The 21,597-nt window shown below is 43.1% G+C and overlaps 2 protein-coding genes across 4 annotated transcripts in view; one reads left to right on the top strand and one right to left on the bottom strand.

Moving 5' to 3' along the window:
- Positions 1 to 120: 120 nt before the first annotated feature.
- Positions 121 to 1,589, top strand: gphb5 (glycoprotein hormone subunit beta 5). Of its 2 annotated transcripts, none has more exons than XM_010878805.4 (3): positions 121 to 493; positions 794 to 992; positions 1,300 to 1,589. In XM_010878805.4, exons 1-3 carry the CDS (start codon positions 468 to 470, stop codon positions 1,486 to 1,488), a joined length of 414 nt encoding a protein of 137 aa, XP_010877107.1. In that variant the 5' UTR covers positions 121 to 467; the 3' UTR covers positions 1,489 to 1,589. The 2 variants fall into 2 exon arrangements, with proteins under 2 accessions (XP_010877107.1, XP_010877106.1); XM_010878804.5 differs by having other exon boundaries at positions 126 to 493; positions 1,297 to 1,577.
- Positions 1,590 to 4,041: 2,452 nt separating this feature from the next.
- kcnh5b (potassium voltage-gated channel, subfamily H (eag-related), member 5b) overlaps positions 4,042 to 21,597 on the bottom strand; it is a 55,279-nt gene continuing 37,723 nt past the window's right edge. For both annotated transcript variants that reach the window (XM_010878895.4, XM_020053862.3), the window contains exons 10-11: positions 18,891 to 19,087; positions 4,042 to 8,418 (exon numbers count right to left, since the gene is read on the bottom strand). In XM_010878895.4, the coding sequence (XP_010877197.1) occupies positions 7,366 to 8,418; positions 18,891 to 19,087 (1,250 nt within the window). In that variant the 3' untranslated portion in view covers positions 4,042 to 7,365. The remainder of the gene's footprint in view (positions 8,419 to 18,890; positions 19,088 to 21,597) is intronic.

The raw sequence follows: 21,597 nt of genomic DNA, 5'->3' as shown, positions 1-21,597 counted from the left end.
CCCCCCCCCCCCAAAAAAAAAAAATACATAAGTGGAAACCCAGGTTAGTAGGGCTGCAGGGCAAGTTTCACCTGTAAGAACTCCTCCTGAGGTCCATCAGCTAAATGAGTCGAGTGTGGATCTAGAGGTATGACTGTGTTTTTCCCCTCTTCCAAGTGGATGGTAATGAACAAAGGAGCAGTCTGAGTTGGTAATCAGGCTAATGTACTGGAGCCTGGGTTGAAGGGGTACGTAGGGGAAGGCCTACGGGGTATCAGACAGGAGTATGACTCTCTGGCAAGAGCTAGATACATGTTGGTTACTAAGGCCACGACTGGCTCTTGATTGACAAGACACGCTGCGATAAATAGCTGGCGGTTCCCTCCCTTGGGATCCATTATCAGGTACTTCTGCGTTCAGAAGAATCACGACTGCTGGAGTTATTGCAGCTCCTGATTCAAGTGTTAGTCCTCTCCTGTGAGACCCAGATGACCCGGAGGACAGGGACTCAGTGGTGAGTAGTTAGATCAGTTCAATGTACTCTATAAAGAGTAAAGCTATTTTTTATTATTAGCTGTTGTACGTTCAGTTCTTTTTTGTTGTTGTTGTTGTGTTCTGCTTTAATTCCTTTTACCAACAAACTGTTTGCTATATTGCATTTGCTAACACTAAAAGGCTATCAGTATATACAAAAATACTATATAAAAATTGCTTTTAAAGAACAATGAAAATAATTCTGTATAAGGGAGATATAGTGAAAGCATAAGATGTATGCATGGGAGATAACCCCATGGCGTGTGTTGTCTCTGTGGAGGTGGTGGGCAGTGCTACTGTCCTGTACACTACTGCGGTCATGGCTTCACCCAGACACAATGAGCCAGGCTTCAGCCGTAAACCTGCGCCATTTCATTGGCTGTGCCGTTCGGGAGTTCACCTTCCTGGCCAAGAAGCCAGGCTGTGGGGGGCTGCACATCACCACTGACGCCTGTTGGGGGCGCTGTGAGACCTGGGAGGTGAGGAGACAGAGTTATAGCAGCCACAATTAACTGTTATTGACATTAGAAGATGACAATAAAATCTGAATATTTTTGGATTATGTTTATCTAAACTATGCTATAATGAATATTGTAAAAAAAAAAGGAAAAGCCTCACTACATTATGAAGAGGCTGAATCCACCTGTGACTTAATAATATAATCAAGTAAATAATGAAGAATTTAAACCATAAGCAGTACTTCAAATGGAGTAACTTAATTGTGCAGTGTATTTTTAGAAACAACTTGTTGACATGTTAATGCAATGCACTGTTGTCCTTCAGAAGCCTGTCCTGGACCCACCCTATATAGAGTCCTACCAGCGTGTGTGTACCTACAACGAGACCCGGCTGGTGACCGTGCGGCTGCCGAACTGCTCCGCCCACATGGACCCCATGTACACCTACCCGGTAGCCCTGAGGTGTGACTGTGCAGTGTGCCAGACCACCACCACGGAGTGTATCACCTCCGTCTGACTGTCGCCAATCTGTCACCGGTGCCCAATGGTCCTGCAGCTTTACTCTGTGTAGAGAATGGAAATCACCTTTTTATACAACTTCGAAAAACGTTAATTAATAAAGAATTTCAATTCCACGTACTGGAGCTCAGTTGACTCTCTTTACTAAAACGAAGTGTAGATTTTTAGAGGATATTGACCTGATGGTGAATTTGAAATCATTCATAAAGTAGTTTTTTGTGATGTTTTTAAATATATATAAGAAGGAACATTATATAATGAGTGTACTCACGTGTCACAATGGTGCTTCAGGGCTGTGTTTGAGCTCTCGTCTTCAGTGTGTGGGTGGGGTTAAGGACACTGGAGCACTGCTTAGATATTGTCACAGACACTCACTCAGTGTTACACCCACACACACACACACACACACACAAACCCAATGGTGACAGGAGTGTCAGTCTCATTTAGAGTCCCTCTTGGGTTCATCACAAACTCCTCAATACTGGGAACATAAACACACATATCATCACCCTCTCCCATTAGATATTAATATTAATAGTCAAGTCTCTGGGTGTTATGCTGTTGGGATTTTCATTTTGCGACACCAAGCACCCGTTTTAAGATGGGTAATAACAGTGAGAGCAAATTAAGGGACCATCCCGTTTTCCTACCATCTTTAATCCATGTTTAACTCCATATCAAATCTGTAAATGCAGATTTCTGCCTGAGTTCTGTCATAAAAAAGCTATAGTGCCGACACATGTTTAACTCCTACCTAATCTGGAGTAGTGAACGATCCTGGCTGGGCTACTGTGTCAGCTGGCCCTGTCTCCTGGGCCTCCTTCTCAAACACACTGACTGTCTACAGCGCTGTCACTGTCAAACAGAAAATGGCTTTTAAAAGAGGCAAGGTTAGAAGACCTGGCTGTTTGTCTCCAGAGAGCACAGTTCCGTGGCCCTGTGGTGAGCTGCTGTAATGTCCCCTGTTGTTTTAATCGTTTCTGACATTACCGCTGCTTCCTCCTCGGGCCATAGGGGGTGGGGTGTGTGTGTGGTGGTGGTGGTGTGGGGGGGGGGGTTGGAAGGGGGCGGACCTGTAACAGCTTCTGGCAGCAGGACAGAGGGGGAGGGGCCACCACAACATCTTGGTGGAAAAACAAATGGCAGGATCTGAAAGGAAGGCACAAATGATGATGACAATGACACTAAGGGCAATGGTGAGTTTGAATGAAAACCTGGTCATTCAGACCTCAGTCATAACAGTGTCTCTGTCACACGTGCTGAGAGAGAGCTAATGAGATAATAATAGTGAGATAATCACTAAAGCACACAAGGAGTGATTTTCACCCTGTAGGAATATTCTAAACAACAAACTTAACATAGACTCCCACAGTGGAGATCATGCGCAAACCAAATCACCACTGTGAAAGAATGACCTTACGCTGTGGTTCACCTGGAATGTCTCACAACGATCTTGGTGTCAAAGCATGTCTTGGTGTCTGAGTGTAAAGCTGTTAGAAGTCTGACAATCAATGCCCTTGTACGAAAGGACATCAAAGATAGTCCCCGAAAATGCTTTAAATAGAGGATTTTTGCAATAGTCAGCAATATCTCACTATTCTGCCCATGGAGGGCGGTTTTGAAGTAAAGGAAAACCTGGCTCAGTTTTAAGAACACTTAACCAAGGGTAACGGTGTTAAACTCTGTGGACAAACTATTACAGAATAATTGGAACAGTCAATACATCTAACATTTCCACAAACCCGAGAAAAGTCATCCAAACAACTTAGGCACAGTTTGATGGAGTTTATGAAAATGTAATTTTAGTGGCTCTTGACAAGCTAATTCCTCTTGACCATTTTTCTTTGGCTCAGTGTCAATACACACAGACGATAGTAAATTAGCCATAATAATTCCTCTGTCAGCATGCTCAATCTTAATTGGTGGTCCAGATTAGAACCCATCATTGCACCTTGCTTGAACATTGCCTGCAGCCCCGGCGTTAATGAGCTTCCTGGAATTAACTGAACTTATCGCAACAACACAGGAGTTGACTGGAAACAAAACTGGATGTGTATTCTTGATGCTAAATTAAAGCGAAAAAGACTCTCACAAAGAGAAAACGTTTTTGATCTTAGCGCAATTTATGTTAATGAATTACAATGGGTTCAAATATGACTGTTTCAGTCTAGAACATTGCAGCAGATTATTGTGATCCTCTTACAGTCAGAACCCGGTTCCCGTCTATTAGCATTCTGCACACACGCAGAACACAGAGACATGAATATCGGTAATATCTAGCAGGGGGAGAGGGCTGAAAGCACGGACAGTATCAGCCTTGCAAATCTAATTGGCGGGAGTTCTGACTCCAGTACGGCATCTCTGATTGGACTTTGCTGTGAAACTATCAGCTCTTAAGTCATTTGAAAGTCAAAATAGAGGGTATACGCTGAATGGATGATTCTGACGTTCCGCAGACATTCCATTGAAACATTTCAGTTTTTGCAAAGAAGTGCACACTAGAAAACCCCAGACAAAGATGTCCCAGACAGCAGTTTATTTAGCTGACGCTACAGTTAAGATGTGCAACTGTAAAACAATACATGAGCCTTAGTGGGAATCAGCAGTGCTACTTAGTTAATGGCATTGATTTAATAAACAGTAGAAAACAGTAACATTCTGGTAGAAAAGGATTGGACCTTATAGTTCAGGTGTGACCATATAATTTCCAGTCCCGCCTGTCCAGTCCACATACGGAGTGGTGTTCAGCCAGCACGCACGCACGCACATAGGTAGGTACACACACACACACACACACACACACACACACACGCCAGATAGTAGCATGCTTGGACACAATCAGCGAGAAATCCTAGAAAGAGATCTTTAGAAAGAGAAGAGAAAGAGTGATGGCGGGTACATGAGAGAGAAAGGAGAAGGAGAACGCGTGAGACCAGTGTGAGGTGTATGAGAGAGAGAATATCAGGGTCAAATGAGAGAGAAAGGAGAAGGAGAATGTGTGAGACCAGTGTGAGGTGTACGATTTAGAGAGAGGAGAGCAGGATCTGATGAGAAAGGAGAAGGCATGACACCAGTGTAAGGTGTACATGAGGAAGGGGAGAGCAGGGTCAGATGAGAGAGAAAGGAAAAGGAGAACGTGCACAAGACCAGTGTGAGGTGTACGAGAGAGGGGAGAGCAGGGTCAGATGAGAGAGGGATGTTGGATACAGCAATACATTCAGGCAGCTGAGACACGATATGTCCCCTCACCGTGATGAAGGGAAGACTGGGCAGGCAAGCATGCAGGCAGGCAGGCAGGCATGCAGAAAGGCTCTCTCCCTCTCTCCCTCAGATCACAAGAGATTCTCTTCAGTTGCTTGTCAAATACAAACAATGCTCCGTCTCCCTGCGTCCCTTCAAGAACTTCCAAAGTCAGTTCAAGTCATTTGAGAGATATTTTCACGATGCACACAAGAGTGTTACAGTATGAATGACTTATATACACAAATCCCTTTTCTGAATGCAACCGCTGCATCCCAATGTATCTCAGCATCATTCAGTAGTAGAAAGACTAGACCCAGGCAGGTGTCCTTCAGTGGACTGAGAACCAAAGCCAGACACATACACACTATACGGTAAATAGGACTGATGTGAGCGTACCAGTGAAAGTGAGAATGGTTTCTCAGACATCAGAAAAGTAGCAGGTTGCATAGCTTGCAATACTCAGAACGTCTTAACCATGAACAAGGTGGTGAAATGGACAGAACACCTTCACCGTGTGGTGGTGTCCTACTGGCAATTATGGGTTTATCTTGTCTTAGCAACTCCCTGTGGGCTGACAGGAGCTAAAGATCAGCCCTGCGTCCTCGGAGGCACATCACGCCCCTCCGTTCTACTTCTTATCACGCCGCTCACGCAAATCAGGAAGTAGACCGGGGACCACACCATTGGAGGAGCTCTTCTCAAGCTTACAACCAGAATTGAAGCTTGCAGCTGCCCGACCCACCACAACTAGAGCCCAGCGTGGCAACACAACCCTGTCTGACATCTCTCCAACCCACACGGGCAGTGCTGAGACAATTTGCACAGCACTTTCATGGGACGCCCGGCCACTCCGTCTGTGCCGCAACTGATCCGGGGTCCCAATGGCGCAGCTGCAGCAAAGAGGTGGATTTTAAACAATGACCAGCCTGTAGGGCTGCAGTGGTGGATACAATGGCCAGCCTATAGGGCTGCAGTGGTGGATACAATGGCCAGCCTGTAGAGATGCAGTGGTGGATACAATGGCTAGCCTATAGGGTTCCAGTGGTGGATACAATGGCCAGCCTATAGGGTTCCAGTGGTGGATACAATGGCCAGCCTATAGGGTTCCAGTGGTGGATACAATGGCCAGCCTATAGGGTTCCAGTGGTGGATACAATGACCAGTCTGTAGGGTTCCAGTGGTGGATACAATGGCCAGCCTGTAGGGTTCCAGTGGTGGATACAATGGCCAGCCTATAGAGTTCCAGTGGTGGATACAATGGCCAGCCTGTAGGGCGGCAGTGCAGGTCAGTGGGGTCCGGGAGAGAGCTGACAGGCAGGCAGGCACCCCAGCACACGCATGCAGCAGAGCTTTCCATTTTCTAAAATGTGTTTGATCTTTTAAGAGTGCTATCAACCAGCCAATCCTAAATCATATAATTAGACACTGTGGAGATGGAGCCATGTGTCGGGACCGTGTGGACATTCATATGGATTAAACTTCAAGTCCCAGAAGCCATACTGCCACATATAGTTCATCCAGCAGCATTCACTAAAACAGCCGTTCAACGTCTTGGCAACATACAGTCGACACAGAACATGTATCAAATGATGCATAGACACAAGGGGGCAGTCTTCGCTGACGACTACACTTACACTGTGTCTGCGAAGCCGGCCAAAGGAGATTCAACTCCAATGCTAAAATACGTTAGAAAATAATCTTTGTCTACAGGAAACTGGACAGTGAGAGGGGTATACATTACATGTCGATCATCAAAAATATAGATCAATGTATGTAGCAACAACTGAATGGAACTGACCAAGGCTTGGGAGAAAAAAACGACTCGTGCCCATATGATGACAGTGCTCAATAATTGTAGTTCAGTCAGTATTATCAATTTACCACTTGCATTGGGCATTCTTATCATCGGGGCTGGTTCTAGGCATAGGCGACATAAGCGGTCACTTAGGGCCCCCAAAAACCAATTTGCTTAGATCCCCCAAAAGGCTAGTCAGCCCTGCTTATCATCAAGGAAGGCCCAGATAATAGCTTTGCTTGTACCTCCTAGTCGTTCTGTGGGGGAGACCTAAACATCAGGCACGGCGCTACACTGGGGCTGGGGGGGGGGGGGTGTATAGCCACGTCACAAATCTACGTAGCTCCAGTTGTGCCCCCTTAAGCATTTTAGTATTTTAAAAAACGAGAACTTCCTTATAACTCTGAAACATGAGAATTTATTTTCTAGACCCCCACGTATTGGTCAAGAGAAAACATCTTGGCACCGTGCCTGCTAAACATTGTAGATTTTCCCTTTCACCAAGTACCAATGAAATGTTTCAGCAACTGCTAAATCCTGGTTAATAGTGCTACCTCTCTGCATACCCTGAATGTCAACATTTGAAATTGTCAATAACATAAAAAATATTAATATATGTAGAGCAGATTCATAAAATTGTGGTTCTCTTTAAATACATGTTCATGCAGTCACCTGCATAAATTACAGGCAAGAATCAAATAGTGATAATATCTTTGGCAAGCCAGAATCCAGCTGGGCATGCGTAGAAGTATTTGCATACAAATAAAAAAGGTCACATAATGGACATTACTTCAATGTTTATGTGCAAATCTTAAGGTTTGTCAAAGAGGGACCTCTTTAGACGTGTCCACTGTCATCCACTGAGTCAGGAGAAACGGGCCTTGAGACAGTGAAGATGTCCTGACGTTTGGTTTTGGTTTTGGGGGTGGCGGCCAGAGGTAGAGACGGCCTTCTCTTCTCTGTAGAGGTCAGCAGTTTAAGGATCTGAGCCACTTGTGCCTCCAGGGCCCCTATCCGCCCCCCCAGAATCTGGAGGTCACCCCGGAGCTCCAGTCGGGTCTCCTGCAGCGCAGCCTGCAGGGCCTGCTCTGGGATGGGGCCAAAGAGGTGTGGCAGGGGGCTCTGCTGGAGGGGGCTCCGTGCCTCCCCGGCCCTGTCGATGCGCAGCTCACTCTTAGTGATGCCACTGTCGCAGGAGTCTGTCTTACGGAGAGGGTTGTCCTCCCCCTCTCCTCCTCGAACCTCCTGACCTCCGCCCTCCTGAGAGAGCATCTCCACCGAGACGGCTTTAGCTACATTGTTCAGCCCCTCCTTCCTGACGTCCGGCGGTGGGGCGGCGGCCATGTTTTTGAGGCGCCCCCAACCCCTGGCAGCAGGAGGCTTGGCCAGAGCAGGGCTGCTGCTCACTTTGAGGCGGACAGGAGGCGGCTCCCCCAGGGCAGCGCTGGGCTGCAGGACCTCCCTGTTGTCCTGCTTAAGGCCCGGCCCAACGGCAGAGTAGGACAGGGAGTTGTGCATGGGCGTGACCTGGGACACGGTGAGCACACCGCTGCTGCAGCCCGACGGGGGAGCCCCATTCTGGAGCCCCTGCAGGGCGGTGTGGGGCCCGGGCCGCTGGATGCTGAGGGGCAGGGAGTGCTGGAGGCTGGAGTGGGACAGCTGCAGGCTCCGGGGGATGGGGTGAAGGTGGTGCTCCACCTGGATTTGGTTCTTCTCCAGGTCCAGCTGGGAGGACGCCGCCTGGTTCCGCTGAAGCTCTTTCTGCTGCTTGAACTTCTGGAAGAGCTTCCGGACCGGGTGGTCCTGGGGGATGGTCAGCTGAACCTCGTTCTTCTGGCGCTGCCGCTCCTCCTCCTCCTTCTTTACCTCACTGATCTTGCGGAAGATTACCTGAAGGGCACACAAAATGGTGGAGTGATTCGGTGGAATAATGTTTCTCAGTTAGGACTGAGCAGTCACTCGTGATTCTGTAAATTCTATTTCAAATTGCTTTATTGGCAGGAAAAACATTGCGTGAACATTGCCAAATCCTCAATGTGTACATTATACATTGTCATGAAATAAAATAAAGCAGCACATTAGTGAGATAAAAAAAAATGGCATAGTAGAATTAATGACAATAGAATAATTGCTGTGAATACAAATGAAAATAAATGTGATTGAATATTGAAGGAAAATGTCTATAAAAAATAAGGTATTATAATTACCATTTCAACAATCTAATCTGTATAATCTAAAGATATACATGGTTCTGTATGTCAGTCTGTTCATCTGTCTATACATCATGTGTCACATTGACAATACAGTAAAATCAAGCCAGGCTCTTTAAATTTGCTAGCAGTTTCAGTAGAGGTCTCTGCAATAGAGCACTGCTGATAAAATATCCAGCAGCGCTCTTGACTGTTCCTCACTCTATTATTCAACCTGCAGTGCCAGCCTGCTCTCCTGGCACTCCTTAGACACTAATTACATTGGGAATGACAGGGATTTCAGCCAGCTGGAAGACTAAAGTGTTGATTAAAATTATAACGTTGCCTCTGCCGTGGACAGATCAGGTATGTGGCTCTTAATGTAATGAGTCTCTATCTTGGTCAGACAGTGCCAGGACAGCAAGACGGTGTACATTATCAACCACAAAACAGCGCTTTTAATGTTTCCCAATTAATTGAAATATCAGTTTGACATGTTCGTTTTTCTCTGTCAACCAGAGAGTCTGCTGACGTGAGTCAGGACTAAAGTGCGATAGAAGCGGAAATGCAAGACAAGCACATTAAAACCCCCAAAACCATGCCTTTGGCAGCTTTGGGATGTGAGTAGATTTGAGGAAATTAAGAGGGGCAAAAGGGTTTCAATTAAGAGGGGCAAAAAAAGTAAATACAAAAAAAGTATTTTATTTTAGTTTTAGTTTTTTTTGTTTTCTGACAGACTAAGCTATACCGATTTGCATGGAAATCTTGAGTAAGTGGCAGTTAGGCTTGGAAAAGAAACAAGGTTGTCATGGTTGTTCTGGTTGGCATAGTTTGCAAAGTAAAATTCCTCAAGGAAAACAATTTTACCACAAGGCTATTAGAAAAGTGGTTGACAAATTCTCCTAATTCAACTGCATTTTATCGACAGAATTATCTTCTTGTACTGTTTATCCTGAAACATACAAAAGCGTATGTGCATTTCAACGTCGCCCACATAGTCCACTCATATACAAGTAACATAATGCATATGTGAATGGAGAAGAGAATTAGTAGAGTAGCTGGAAGGGGAGTAGCAAGATGACATAGATGACAAGAGAACACAAAACAACCAGTTTTTAAACGTAAAACAACAAGAAACACAGACTCTAACCGACAGATTAATTATTCAGTTGAAAACAGGGGCCTGAAGGGCTTTAATATTTTCAAGAGGAGTTGATAATGAAAGCTTAAAAACAGACCTACTTCTCCATTCCGCCCTGCAGAGATATTTTGCAGACATATCCCTCCCCAAAAAAAGAACTTTCACAAACACATTTAATTGGTTTTTCCTTTATTAACCCAGGTTAATCGGTCAGAACACATCCTCATTTAGAACAACAGCCTGACCAAGATAGAGAAAATACAAACACGGTCTGAGTATCTCAACTTAAATATGTTTGTTGTTAAATACAAAACCAACCTTTCAACCCCATTGGAAAATGTTGTTTTTTAATTAAATAAATGCCGTCCCTGGAAACTGTAAAAGAAGTAGAATAAAGAATGGAAATACATATTCTCTTGCTGCCTATACTACACTATTCTTATAACCGCAATGTCTGGCATTGAAAGAAGATACTATTGTATCAACAACATATTTTATTTTTCCTGTAGACAGTTCAACAGAGAGAAGGAAAATCTCTCAAATCAGCATTGCGTAGGCTCTATTTTAGGAGCAGACTTCAAAGAAGTACAGTAAATAAAACAAATCCTACTCAGGTTTAAATAAAAATCTGGAATAGAAAAAATATTTTGACCATTAAACATTTAATTCCTAGTCTTACAGAGGGTTAGATCTGCTTATGAACCTCTCACTACATGGGTGTGTTTAGTCAGAACGTCTTTCATTCCTTCAGTAACAATCTGTCACTGGCTCAGTTGAAAGAAGGGAGGAAGAGAGAGAGAAATAGAGAGAGACAAAGAGAGACAGAGAGAGAGAGAAACAGAGAGAGAGAGAAAGAGAAACAGAGAGACAGAGAGAGAGAGAAACAGAGAGAGACAAAGAGAGACAGAGAGAGAGAGAAACAGAGAAACAGAGAGAGACAGAGAGAGAAACAGAGAGACAGAGAGAGAGAGAAACAGAGAGAGACAAAGAGAGAGAGAGAGAGAGAAACAGAGAGAGACAAAGAGAGACAGATAGACAAAGAAACAGAGAGACAAAGAGAGACAGAGAGAGAGAGAAACAGAGAGAGACAGAGAGACAAAGAAACAGAGGGAGACTAAGAGAGACAGAGAGAGTAAGAGAGAGAAACAGAGAGAGACAAAGAGAGACAGATAGAGAAAGAGAGTGAAACAGAGAGAGAGAGAAGTCAAGGAGAGAGGACAAAGCCAGAATGAAAGAATCAACACATGTTGTGTTATCTCTGGACCTCAACATGAAACACGGCCCAGAAGGGTTGTGCCACTGTACACAGAGGGCCATGATGAACCCTGACTGTACTTCCCTCTCAACTCAAACACACCACATGTTCTACATTCTCACACTCAATGTCTCTCATCCTATCCCTTTATTTGACCTCTCTCTCTGTCTTTCTATCTCGGCATTGATTATGCCTTTCTACTTATACTATTTCTATTTTTATCTCTCCCCTCTCTCCTGACCTCCCTACAACGTGATACCTCCATTTATTTCTTAAGGTGCACTGGTGATTGTGAATCGTCCAGTCATTTGGGCTATTCATTGATGTGGTTATGGCCTTCGTTAGGTCACACTTTGCCACTACAGCACTGGTACCCAACCCTGCTGACATGCAGAACTGAAGGAAAATGCTAAGATACGTGGTTAATTAGGGATGATGGCTAACACGCATTCTGCTGAGCTATGTCTGGTTGACACAATTCACGGTGGGATCCGGGAAATGAAAAGCAGGTGCGAGCGTTCCTCTCCCGTGACTCATTATGACAAAAGATGATAATCAAAAGCCCAGTTAATTCCTCCTCTTTCCAGGTGCTGATGTAAAAACTAATCCAATTAGCAGTGTTCATGAGGCAGGGACGAGCCAAGTCAGCACACTGACTGAAACGGGTCCAAGCACTTAAATACACAACTGCCAGCACGCAGACCATCTTTTAGTATAAATGATGCAAAGCACTCAGAGTAATAAAACATGATATAACTGCAGCGAAACACTTCGTCCTACATCAGCTGGAATATCATTTGAAAAGGGTCCCAAACCTGCAGCAGTGTTCGGTGCCGGGGAGTGGGAGGTATTGTGTAACTCCTGGCAGGAGATATTGGCCATGGGAGCTAATGCTGGTAGTTGGAAGGAAATGGGAGAGTGTAGGTGGTCTCATCTCTCCTTTTTCATTAGATGTTTTTTTCATACAGAGTTATATTTATCCCAGTAAGCTAGGGAGTGGATGTTTCTGGAGCCCCGGGCCAAAGAAAATACTCTGTTGGTTCCGTAACCAGGTTCAAATGATCGCAGGAGTATCCTTATTATAGGATCAAAACTATATGCAGGACCAACCTGGTCTCAGGAACCTACGTAGGCTATTTTACGAAAATCCATGGCCCTCAATTTTGTATGATATGTGACGTTACGTTAGGTTACATTACAATGCGCCACCAAAACATATGATACATTACGAAATTATTCAAACGTAACATATCTTACGAACGCTATTACAACATATCAAATGTTAGACTGCTATTAAAACGTAAAATAGAATACGAACGCCAGACAAACATGTGATATTTTACGAATGCTATGAAAGACGATTCTTTGACAAAATGTTAGACCTGCATTTCAAACCGGCGACATTGGCATTACAAGGTAGTCGCCTTACCAACAGACCCACACTAGACATGGGAATGAGTAACAGCAATAGCAAGGTCGCCAGTATATGTAATAAAAGCATTTTATCGTCAACGTTATGTTGACGTTAGGCATCACAGCACTGGGGTTAGGGTTAAGGTTAGATCTCACAGCACCGGGGTTAAGGTTAGAGTTAAGGTTTGGGCTACGATTAGGAAACAAAAAAGGTTAGTTTAAGGTTACGTCTCACAGCTCTGGGGTTCAGGTTTGGGTTAAGGTTAGCTATCACAGCACTGGGGTTAAGGTTAGGGTTTGGATTAGGATTACAAAGAAAATCATTTCAAACACTTCAAACCTATGTTGTGACAACAGTGGAGCACTGGGAAGCGTGTCTCGGTTAGATGCGGAAGGTTGCCGGTTTGAACCGTGGTAGCTGCCTTTTTTTTTTTTCATTCCGATTCTAACGTTATTTTACTGCACATAATATATCTTAGGAAAACCCCTGCCTAAAATGTACGTTAAATAGTCTACGTCATCATTCTGAGACCAGGTTGGCAGGACAGTCAATCCTTCTGTTAAAACTCCTAATCAAAATTTACTGCTGACTTAACGTGAAACAGAAATCAACAGTCATACATTTTATATTGAAGGGGGAGAGATGATGAAGAGCCATTACAGAACAATAGTATATGACGAGAGATGCTCGTCTATTGACCACTTGTCCGTACTGCCTCTTCTCTATGGGTCTCTGTGTCACTGACCAGCCCCACCCCACTGGCCCGGAAGGAATTGGAGCGGGAGAGGGGAACTAGTGCTCCCCTTCTGGGGAGTGTCTCTGTGGGCGAGTGGATGACACATCCCTGTTCCCTAGGTAATCCAGCCTGTCATCCTCCTTCCACACCGGTCACATTGTTTAATCAGGCCATGGGGGCGGGAACCCACACACACACAGACACACAGAGATATACTGCATAAACAGGTCTTAGCGATAGTCAACGGGCTAGTAGTAAATATCGTACTGGGAGTACAATCTATACTTTCAGGTTGAGGGATCTTCTTAAAAAGCACAGAGCCGAACACAGAGGTCCAGATTTGGGGAAAATCCATGTCTGTTGGACCATTTAAGTGTCCTTATTTCTCTCTTCTGATTTTAGAGTCTGCAGAGCAAACGGCCCTGTCCCCCTTAATGAAGATATGAAGCTCTAGATACTTCCTCTCCAGAGAAAAAAGTGGGTCGCTCCTCCTAAGTTCAGCCATTCATTATTTACCAGACAGAACAGGACTGGAGAAAACGAGACTCCCAGTATGGATGGCTCCAGCTCAGCTCTCTCCGTTTCACCCGATCACTGAACTGTCAGCCGCCCAAACGTGTACACACATACACCGCCTCTTTCTGAACGTTATGTATTTTGATTAACTTTGCGAATAAGTTCTGATTCAAATTGAAAGCCTCCAACCTCGTAAAAGGAATATCTAAGCCAAAGCTCCTCGTTCTGGGGCCTCCCAGGCGGCACACAGATCTAAGGCCCACATTCTTAGCACTAAGCTGATCAGCACAGTCTGGGCTGAAGCCTTAAATGTGCCACCAGCTGACGAGTGGCTGGGAAGCTCCATGGGTGACGCAAATTTGCCAGCTTCCCCCGGAGAACAGGGAGGGACGTCAGCAGGGATCTCCTGGTGTCATGGTGCTCTAGCGACTCCCTTAGACAGCTTGGGTGCCTAGGAAGCTGACTGAGGTCCAGAAGAAATTTTAAATCACAGGGTAGTGGATGTAATGATTAAATATTTACGGAATAAGGGGGATAAAACATTTGATTAAATTGAAATGCCACCTGCTCCCCTTCGGATAAATCACCCAGACATATAACACAATAACATTTGAAAAAAATAAATTGCCCTGTCCTTGCATGTCCAAGTAATCAGTGACAAATACGCAGATGCCGGAAATACACATTATCTACAGTCAAAACCAGCAGCTATACCAGGGGTCCACACAAAACATGCACTGTCTACAGAGATGCTGTCCACAGGAAAACAAACAACAGTGTATGGACTGCTTAAGGGTATGTACGGAAACACAGAGGAATACATCTTATAAATGTATGTTTTAAGAGTAACTGGCTTTAAATGCTCAGTAAATGTCCATTCATAAAAACTATGTGTTTAAATCTGCAATGTCTGCAATGGCCATCAACTTTAATCTTTTTCAGAAAATTACCAATGTCATACAAAACATGAATAAAGTATTTAAAAAGTGGAAAATTCCCACAGTTCTTTAACTAATGATTGGCAAATTGTTTATAAGAACAAACATTTTTAAAAATTAAGGAGTTATTCATAATAAATTATTAATAAAGATTACTAATACCTTATCAAATGTATGTTGTGTGTAGTTATTATGCAAAGCCCTACCGACAGACATTTATATAGACATCAATAAAAAAAAGTACATGAATAAAAAACATTGTATGTGCATTCAATATGGTTCAAGTTTAAAAGTAATACATCAAAACGCACACTATATAAGACAGCATGTTTTGAAATTTGAATGGTAGTTCTAGCTTAGGCAATTTACTCATTAAGGTTTTTGCACACAAGTTAATTATTATTAAAATGCTTTGAGATTAATACTACTATTGTTGTAATAAGAAAGGGATTACTGATATCAACAAGTGTAATTAAGTCTTATGAACAGGTGATTCCAAAGGGGCCCATGGCCAGGTCTTACTAAAATGTCTGTGAAGTCTGAGAAGTTAGAGCTGAAAACGAAGAAAAGATATTAATGGAAAGGTGAGAAACGCAACAAGCTTGATTCTCTTCTAAAATGATTGGCTGGCAATGATGCGTTTATGAAAGAGGTCAAAGGATCATTATGTGACATTGGAAAACCACTGTGTACTGATGGTGGAGGTGATGAAAATGGAATTCAAAGACCTTTTGTCTCGATGGGCAATAGCCTGGGGATGAAGCTGTGGTAATGATGATGGTGATACTGATGTCTTTGTCTGATGTGTTGATACTGAGCCTCATGACAGTATGTCCAATGATTCACCCAAAATGTTGAACATGACAGGTGTGTCATCAAAGGTGTCCATTACCTTCTCTGCACGCATTAAAATCAAAGCAGAAACGCAGCCCTAATGCAAAGTTCTAGAGCTCTTGAGAAGATACATTCACTGGGAACGGAAGTGGAGAAGTTCAGACAAGTAAAGAAGAGCTGGAAATAGCACATTAATAGCTGCAGCTGATGGAAGGCAAGGTGGTGAACAACAAGAGCACCTCTGACCGCAGGAACTCGTATTACAAGCCTTAGAAACACCATGACAACTCCTATCCTTACGGCAAGACTGATTTAATATCCATTTTTTAGTTTTTAAAACCTTTCCTGGGCAGCAGAGATGTCTCACAATTTGGTCATAGCTTTGAACCAACTCACCTGAATCAAGAGGTCAAGGGCTTGATAATCTGTAGTTGATTCAGCCGTGCAAGTCAGAATGTTTACAGAATGCTTTCGGGAATGGCCTTGGATTCAAACTTATTGCAGAGAAGACAAATTAGTCCAAAACAGACTTTACCTTCGATCCAGAACATTCCAAACATGGTCAGTGGATGACACGTCATGTGAGTATTCAGGCCATGGAAGAACTGGGAAATGTTCAGCATCCAGGAACTGTGTACATATTCTTGCCATATGAGGCTGTGAATTATGTTGGAGAAAACGGAAGAATTGGAGGTTATGGGCTGATGGTTACTACACCATGGTCTGCGGATGTGAGGCCAACAGAACGTATTGCCGAATTCGCTAACCAGCTTATGGTAAAGAAATGAACATGAAACAGAAATCTGTTTCTTTGATGGTAGTTATCCATGCCATGTTTCACAAGATTAGGGTCTCTATGAAGGAAACATTGCTTCCCATCCGTGGTGCACCAGGGGAGTTATACAGTCTTGTAGAATGCTGGATGACTGTACGTCTCTTTGGAGCAGTGCCTAGTTGTGCAGAGAATAACAAGGCCTGTGCTCAAAAATAAGTTCACCAAACACCCAATGTTCTATGAGTACGATCATTCTATGAATATGATCATTCTATGAGTACAATCATTCTATGAGTACAATCATTCTATGAGTACGATCATTCTATGAGTACGAGGCAGCACAGGGATTCCTGTTACCATCCACTCTGCCACTGTTGTTGTGGGATGTGTGTAAAAGAACCAATGGTTCGTATGACAGCACACATCAAGCTCTCTCGCAGCACTGGACTGGAAGGTTGGCTGACCTTAGCAACATTTTAGAGTTCAAGGGGGACCAGTGTATTCAGCCCAAGGACTTGGAAAAGCCCACATGCAGTCTTATCATTGGTCAGATGTCACTGATTATGGCTTTGGTGCTGTGTCTTACTTGAGGATAGAGAAGGACAGAAAGGAAGCCCGCTTTCATTTTGATTCAAACAACAATTCCTGAAAGTTGCATTTGTTAGCTGTTCAAGCTGACGAAATGAACAGTTGGACCGATTCACAGTTACGACATATTCTTTCCATTTCTTAAGAACAGACTTTACTGTGCACCAGGGATATACAATGGAAATGTTCTATTATTCTACCGGATTGGAACTCTTAAAGAACCCTATTCCAGATTGCTTTGAATGGTCCTTCATATTCATGATTTTTTCTCATGAATTTTACTCACAGAAACAGTTGCAATTAACATGAAATCACATGAAACACCTTTACTGCACACAGATGAACTCCATTTAACAAATTGTGTAATTTAATTAATGAAAGTTGGTTAGACCACAGCTCATTCAGGTGTGTCATAGCAAATTATGCGAAACCTTATGGAATCAATCATTTTATGTTTTATATTTCTTATTAATTTACAGCAGTTAGTGATTTTATCTTTCACTTTGACAACATGGCGTTTTTGCGTTGATCATTGGCAAAAAGTAGTCATTAAAGTCCAAGGGAAATGAATACTCTTGAGAGCCCACTATGTTTTATTATTTCTGAAGGGAAGTGATATCTTGACAGCACAGCAGAGATCAAAACGGTGAGTTTGATCTGAGACAGGTGAAGTGGAGACAGACAGGTGAAGGATGGAGACAGACAGGTGAAGTGGAGACAGAGAGGTGAATGATGGAGACAGAGAGGTGAATGATGGAGACAGACAGGTGAATGATGGAGACAGACAGGTGAAGTGGAGACAGAGAGGTGAATGATGGAGACAGACAGGTGAATGATGGAGACAGACAGGTGAATGATGGAGACAGACAGGTGAATGATGGAGACAGACAGGTGAAGTGGAGACAGAGAGGTGAATGATGGAGACAGGTATTGGACTGTGGTCTCATGCAAAGAGGAATTTAGAGTACCTGTGCATGAAGACGAGAGTGTTACCTCTCAATTGAGATCTGGATTACAGGAGCACAAACCAGTACCATTACCATGGTACTCACTATTCTGGGTAATATATGACTATATTATTGTTTTACAATCACAATAATCTAACAGCACAGTGTGGACATAACATATGAAAATGTTTCCAGCGTAGCTTATGAAATACAAGTCTTCATTTGTGACAGAACATTTTTTGTTTGTTATGAAAGTTGGTATGTAGGTTGAAGTAATAGCCAGAAAAGAAACGTCCAGAGTTATTTCCACCCATCACTAATTGACTGAACGAGAATCTTATGGTAAATCGAGAGCCCCAAACGCAGAATAACAAGCAGAGCTGACTCAGTAGAAGTCAGCGGCTGACCCAAATACAAGCCGGCTTTGTCTCCCTAATGACTGAATCACATCTCTCATATTCTGCATTTTGACTTATACAATTATGGGTAATGGAGATGGGGCTGAATCAGTGTTTTATCGCACCAGATTGTCACACACACAGACACTCGAGTACCAGTCATGGTACTAGCTCACATAATCAAACAGGACCAGTTTAGCTCATGCATGTGCACACACAAACAAATTAATACACAGAGTATAGTAGCTCTAAGGCTACCTCTTCCATTTCTCACCGCAGCGCCTGTCAAGATATATGTGTACTGCTACAAGGCGACCGTAAGTAATGAGCCTCTCTGTGTTGTATAATTCATTATGTGAAAATGGCTCTGAGAAAAATCGATTGAGTGTAGAGAGAATAAACACAGTGAATGCCTTTCGGAATAATACCCTAATAACGTGAGTTTTACATTCCAGAGTTCCATTAGGAGCGACGGAAGAACATAACGAATTGGCAGTCAAAAAGAAAGGCAACATAAAAGCTCCGTAAATGTTTGAGATGAGGAAATAGGTTACAGAAAGACGAAGGAGGAGGATGAGTGACAGGTGGTTGTCACAGGGTGTGTCTTTGGGTGTCATTGCATAACTCATACCCGCTTGCGTAGGTTGCAGGTGAGGATGAGGTTACGTGAGAAGGAGTTGGCGAAGGCTGTGTAGAACTCCAAAACCTTGAGCAGTGCCTCTCTCTTGATGATGTGCAGGTCACAGTATGTCAGTGCTCGTACGTTAGCACAGGCGTGTGCAAGAGTGGTCTCTTTCCAGAACACGTCTCCAAACACATCTCCTTTACCTGAGAGCAAGGAAAGAGATGGAGAAGTGCTTTTTTAAGACTAAACAGTATCATAGCCCATTCATTTCAGCGCTTGATTTGAACTTTGTGGAAAATGCTAATCTCATGTTTGTGGATGTACTGAATCCTGGCAGAAATGAGTACAATTTGGGAAGCCAAATTGATTGTGAGACATGACTTATAGATTCTATATTATCATTTTAGTTCTCTGGTTCATAATGTCTCTTTTTCTGAAATCTTTTACCATGTAATCCTAAAGGAAATTATTCCACCTGCCAATGAACGCTGCCTCAAACAGCAGGTTACATTCTTTCACAAAATATGTTACGACGCATCAAACCATGTCTGGGTCTCGCACTAGCTGAGCGAAAGCGCATCGGCTGATGATCTAGTCTGATGAAGCGGTGTTATGGCTGAGTTGCGAAGAAAAGGCCATTTCTCAGATAGGCCAATAAAGGAAAAGATTAAAGATAGCAAAAGAACATAGACACTGGACAGAGGAAGAACTCTGCCTAGAAGGCCAGCATCCCGGAGTCGCCTCTTCACTGTTGACGTTGAGACTGGTGTTTTGGAGGTACTATTTAATGAACCTGCTGCCGTTGAGGATCTGTGAGGCGTCCGTTTCACAAACTAGGGACTCTAATGTATTTGTCCTGAGTTTCTTGGTGAAACTCTCAGTTTCTTGGCAATTTCTCACTTGGAATAGCTTTCATTTCTCAGGACGAGAATAGACTGACAAGGTTCAAAAGAAAGTTATTTGTTTCTAGCAATTTTGAGCCTGTAACTGAACCCACAAACACTGATGCTGAAGATACTCAACTAGTCTAAAGAAGGCCAGTATTATTGCTTGTTTAATCAGCACAACAGTTTTCAGCAGTGTTAATATAATCACAAAAGGTATTCTAATAATCAATTAGCCTTTTAAAATGATAATCTTACAATTAACATTACCATAAAAACAACATACCATTGGAACACAGTGGCTGACCATGGGCCACTGAAAATCAGCTGTTTCCAGGTACGATAGTAATTTACAACAGTACAACAATGAGTAAGATGAGTTTAGGTACTTAGACACTTTTCACAATTTGCTTTTATTTTCTTTAAAGAATAACTGAATTGGGAAAAAAAAACTGCCTAACTTGTAATCTCAAACATTGTCTACTAGGCATCATTATCACTCAGAACAATGCTTTCTACCGTTAAAACTGACTACCAAGCGTAGATATTATCATTTTGGTCATGAAGTCTCAACCAAGAGTTTTGTAAGACTTTTCAAGATCACATCTTCATCACAATGAATATGAGGTTTGAGGGTTCAATTTGATCTAATTTCACACTACAGGAGATCACTGGTGGCGGTGAATGCTCTAAATGAAATGGCACCTACAGTGGGAGGACTTTGTTTTCATTAGGTATTCACAAACTTTTTTGTTGGTATTATGACGTCTTGACTCATCTTAGATGAATTCTGTCTATTTTGAGGAAGTGACACTGACTTCCTTCATATGGTGTCTCAGAGGGGACAAACAACAGTAACTGCGACTTTGAACGGCACCACCAAGACAGGAATCTTGTTTTTCTTAATGAGCAACAGAAAAACACATGCGGAATCGATGTGTTCGGTCGCTCTTTAAGTAATATCAAAGTGATATCACCAGTCAGACATGTCATGGATATTTTGAGATCTGAGGTTTCAAGGTTTCCTTAGAGACGAGTTTACCTGGCTGAGCCCTTAGCAACCAAAGATATTTATTATACAGAGCACAGTAAAATGATACATGTCGATTTACCCAACAGCAGGTAAAAAACCAACAAGAACTCATTATTTTCATTTTAAACCATCTGAAGTTATTATGAAACATGTCAGTTGAATATCACATCAATCTGAGGATTATCTTGAAGGGACTGCACTAAAAAAAAACAATTAAACTCACTTCAACCAGTCTGAAGTACAGCAGAGTGACATCAAACATCAACTCCTCAATTTCCTTGTTGGTTGTGAGAAACCATCCAACTACAGAGTCCTACAATTGTGGGTACATGTAGAATGAGCCCCACTGAGAAACACAGCAAGTCCATTTATGGAGCAGATCATGCAGAAGGTCAGAGAGATCAGCCCAATGGGATCTAGAGGAGCTCGGTCAGGTTAACCTGAGAGATGTCTTTCAGTCTGTGGTAGGAGATCAATAGAGCGCTACAGTTTCCTCACAACATGGCCCTTGGTGATGGATGAGAGTGAATACAGTGTTTAATGATTGTCCTGTCCTTGTGACCAATATCAGTCATGGTGGCAACTATGGCTCAATAAGCTACCAGATCTGTGTGACCGAGGCCAAGCGCTGAGGCATTGTGATATGGTTTCATCTCCCTCAGCTTACTGCAGATCCACTCAGCTCACTAGACCAGAAAACAATGCTGTGTGAATACTTTCTCCCTCAAAAATCCCCTTCTCATAACGCAGCATGAATAATGGATTAAGAAATTAATCAGATCATCGTTTCACAAAA

This window comes from Esox lucius, chromosome 15 (assembly GCF_011004845.1).
Source record: "Esox lucius isolate fEsoLuc1 chromosome 15, fEsoLuc1.pri, whole genome shotgun sequence".
Lineage (NCBI taxonomy): Eukaryota > Metazoa > Chordata > Actinopteri > Esociformes > Esocidae > Esox > Esox lucius.
This window is presented reverse-complemented; position numbering and strand designations above follow the sequence as displayed.

Coding starts and splice junctions, on each gene's coding strand:
- gphb5 (XM_010878804.5), top strand. CDS start 468: ATGACCCGGAGGACAGGGACTCAGTG. Junction 494..793: donor CGGAGGACAGGGACTCAGTG/GTGAGTAGTTAG, acceptor GTCTCTGTGGAG/GTGGTGGGCAGTGCTACTGT. Junction 993..1,296: donor GGCGCTGTGAGACCTGGGAG/GTGAGGAGACAG, acceptor GTTGTCCTTCAG/AAGCCTGTCCTGGACCCACC.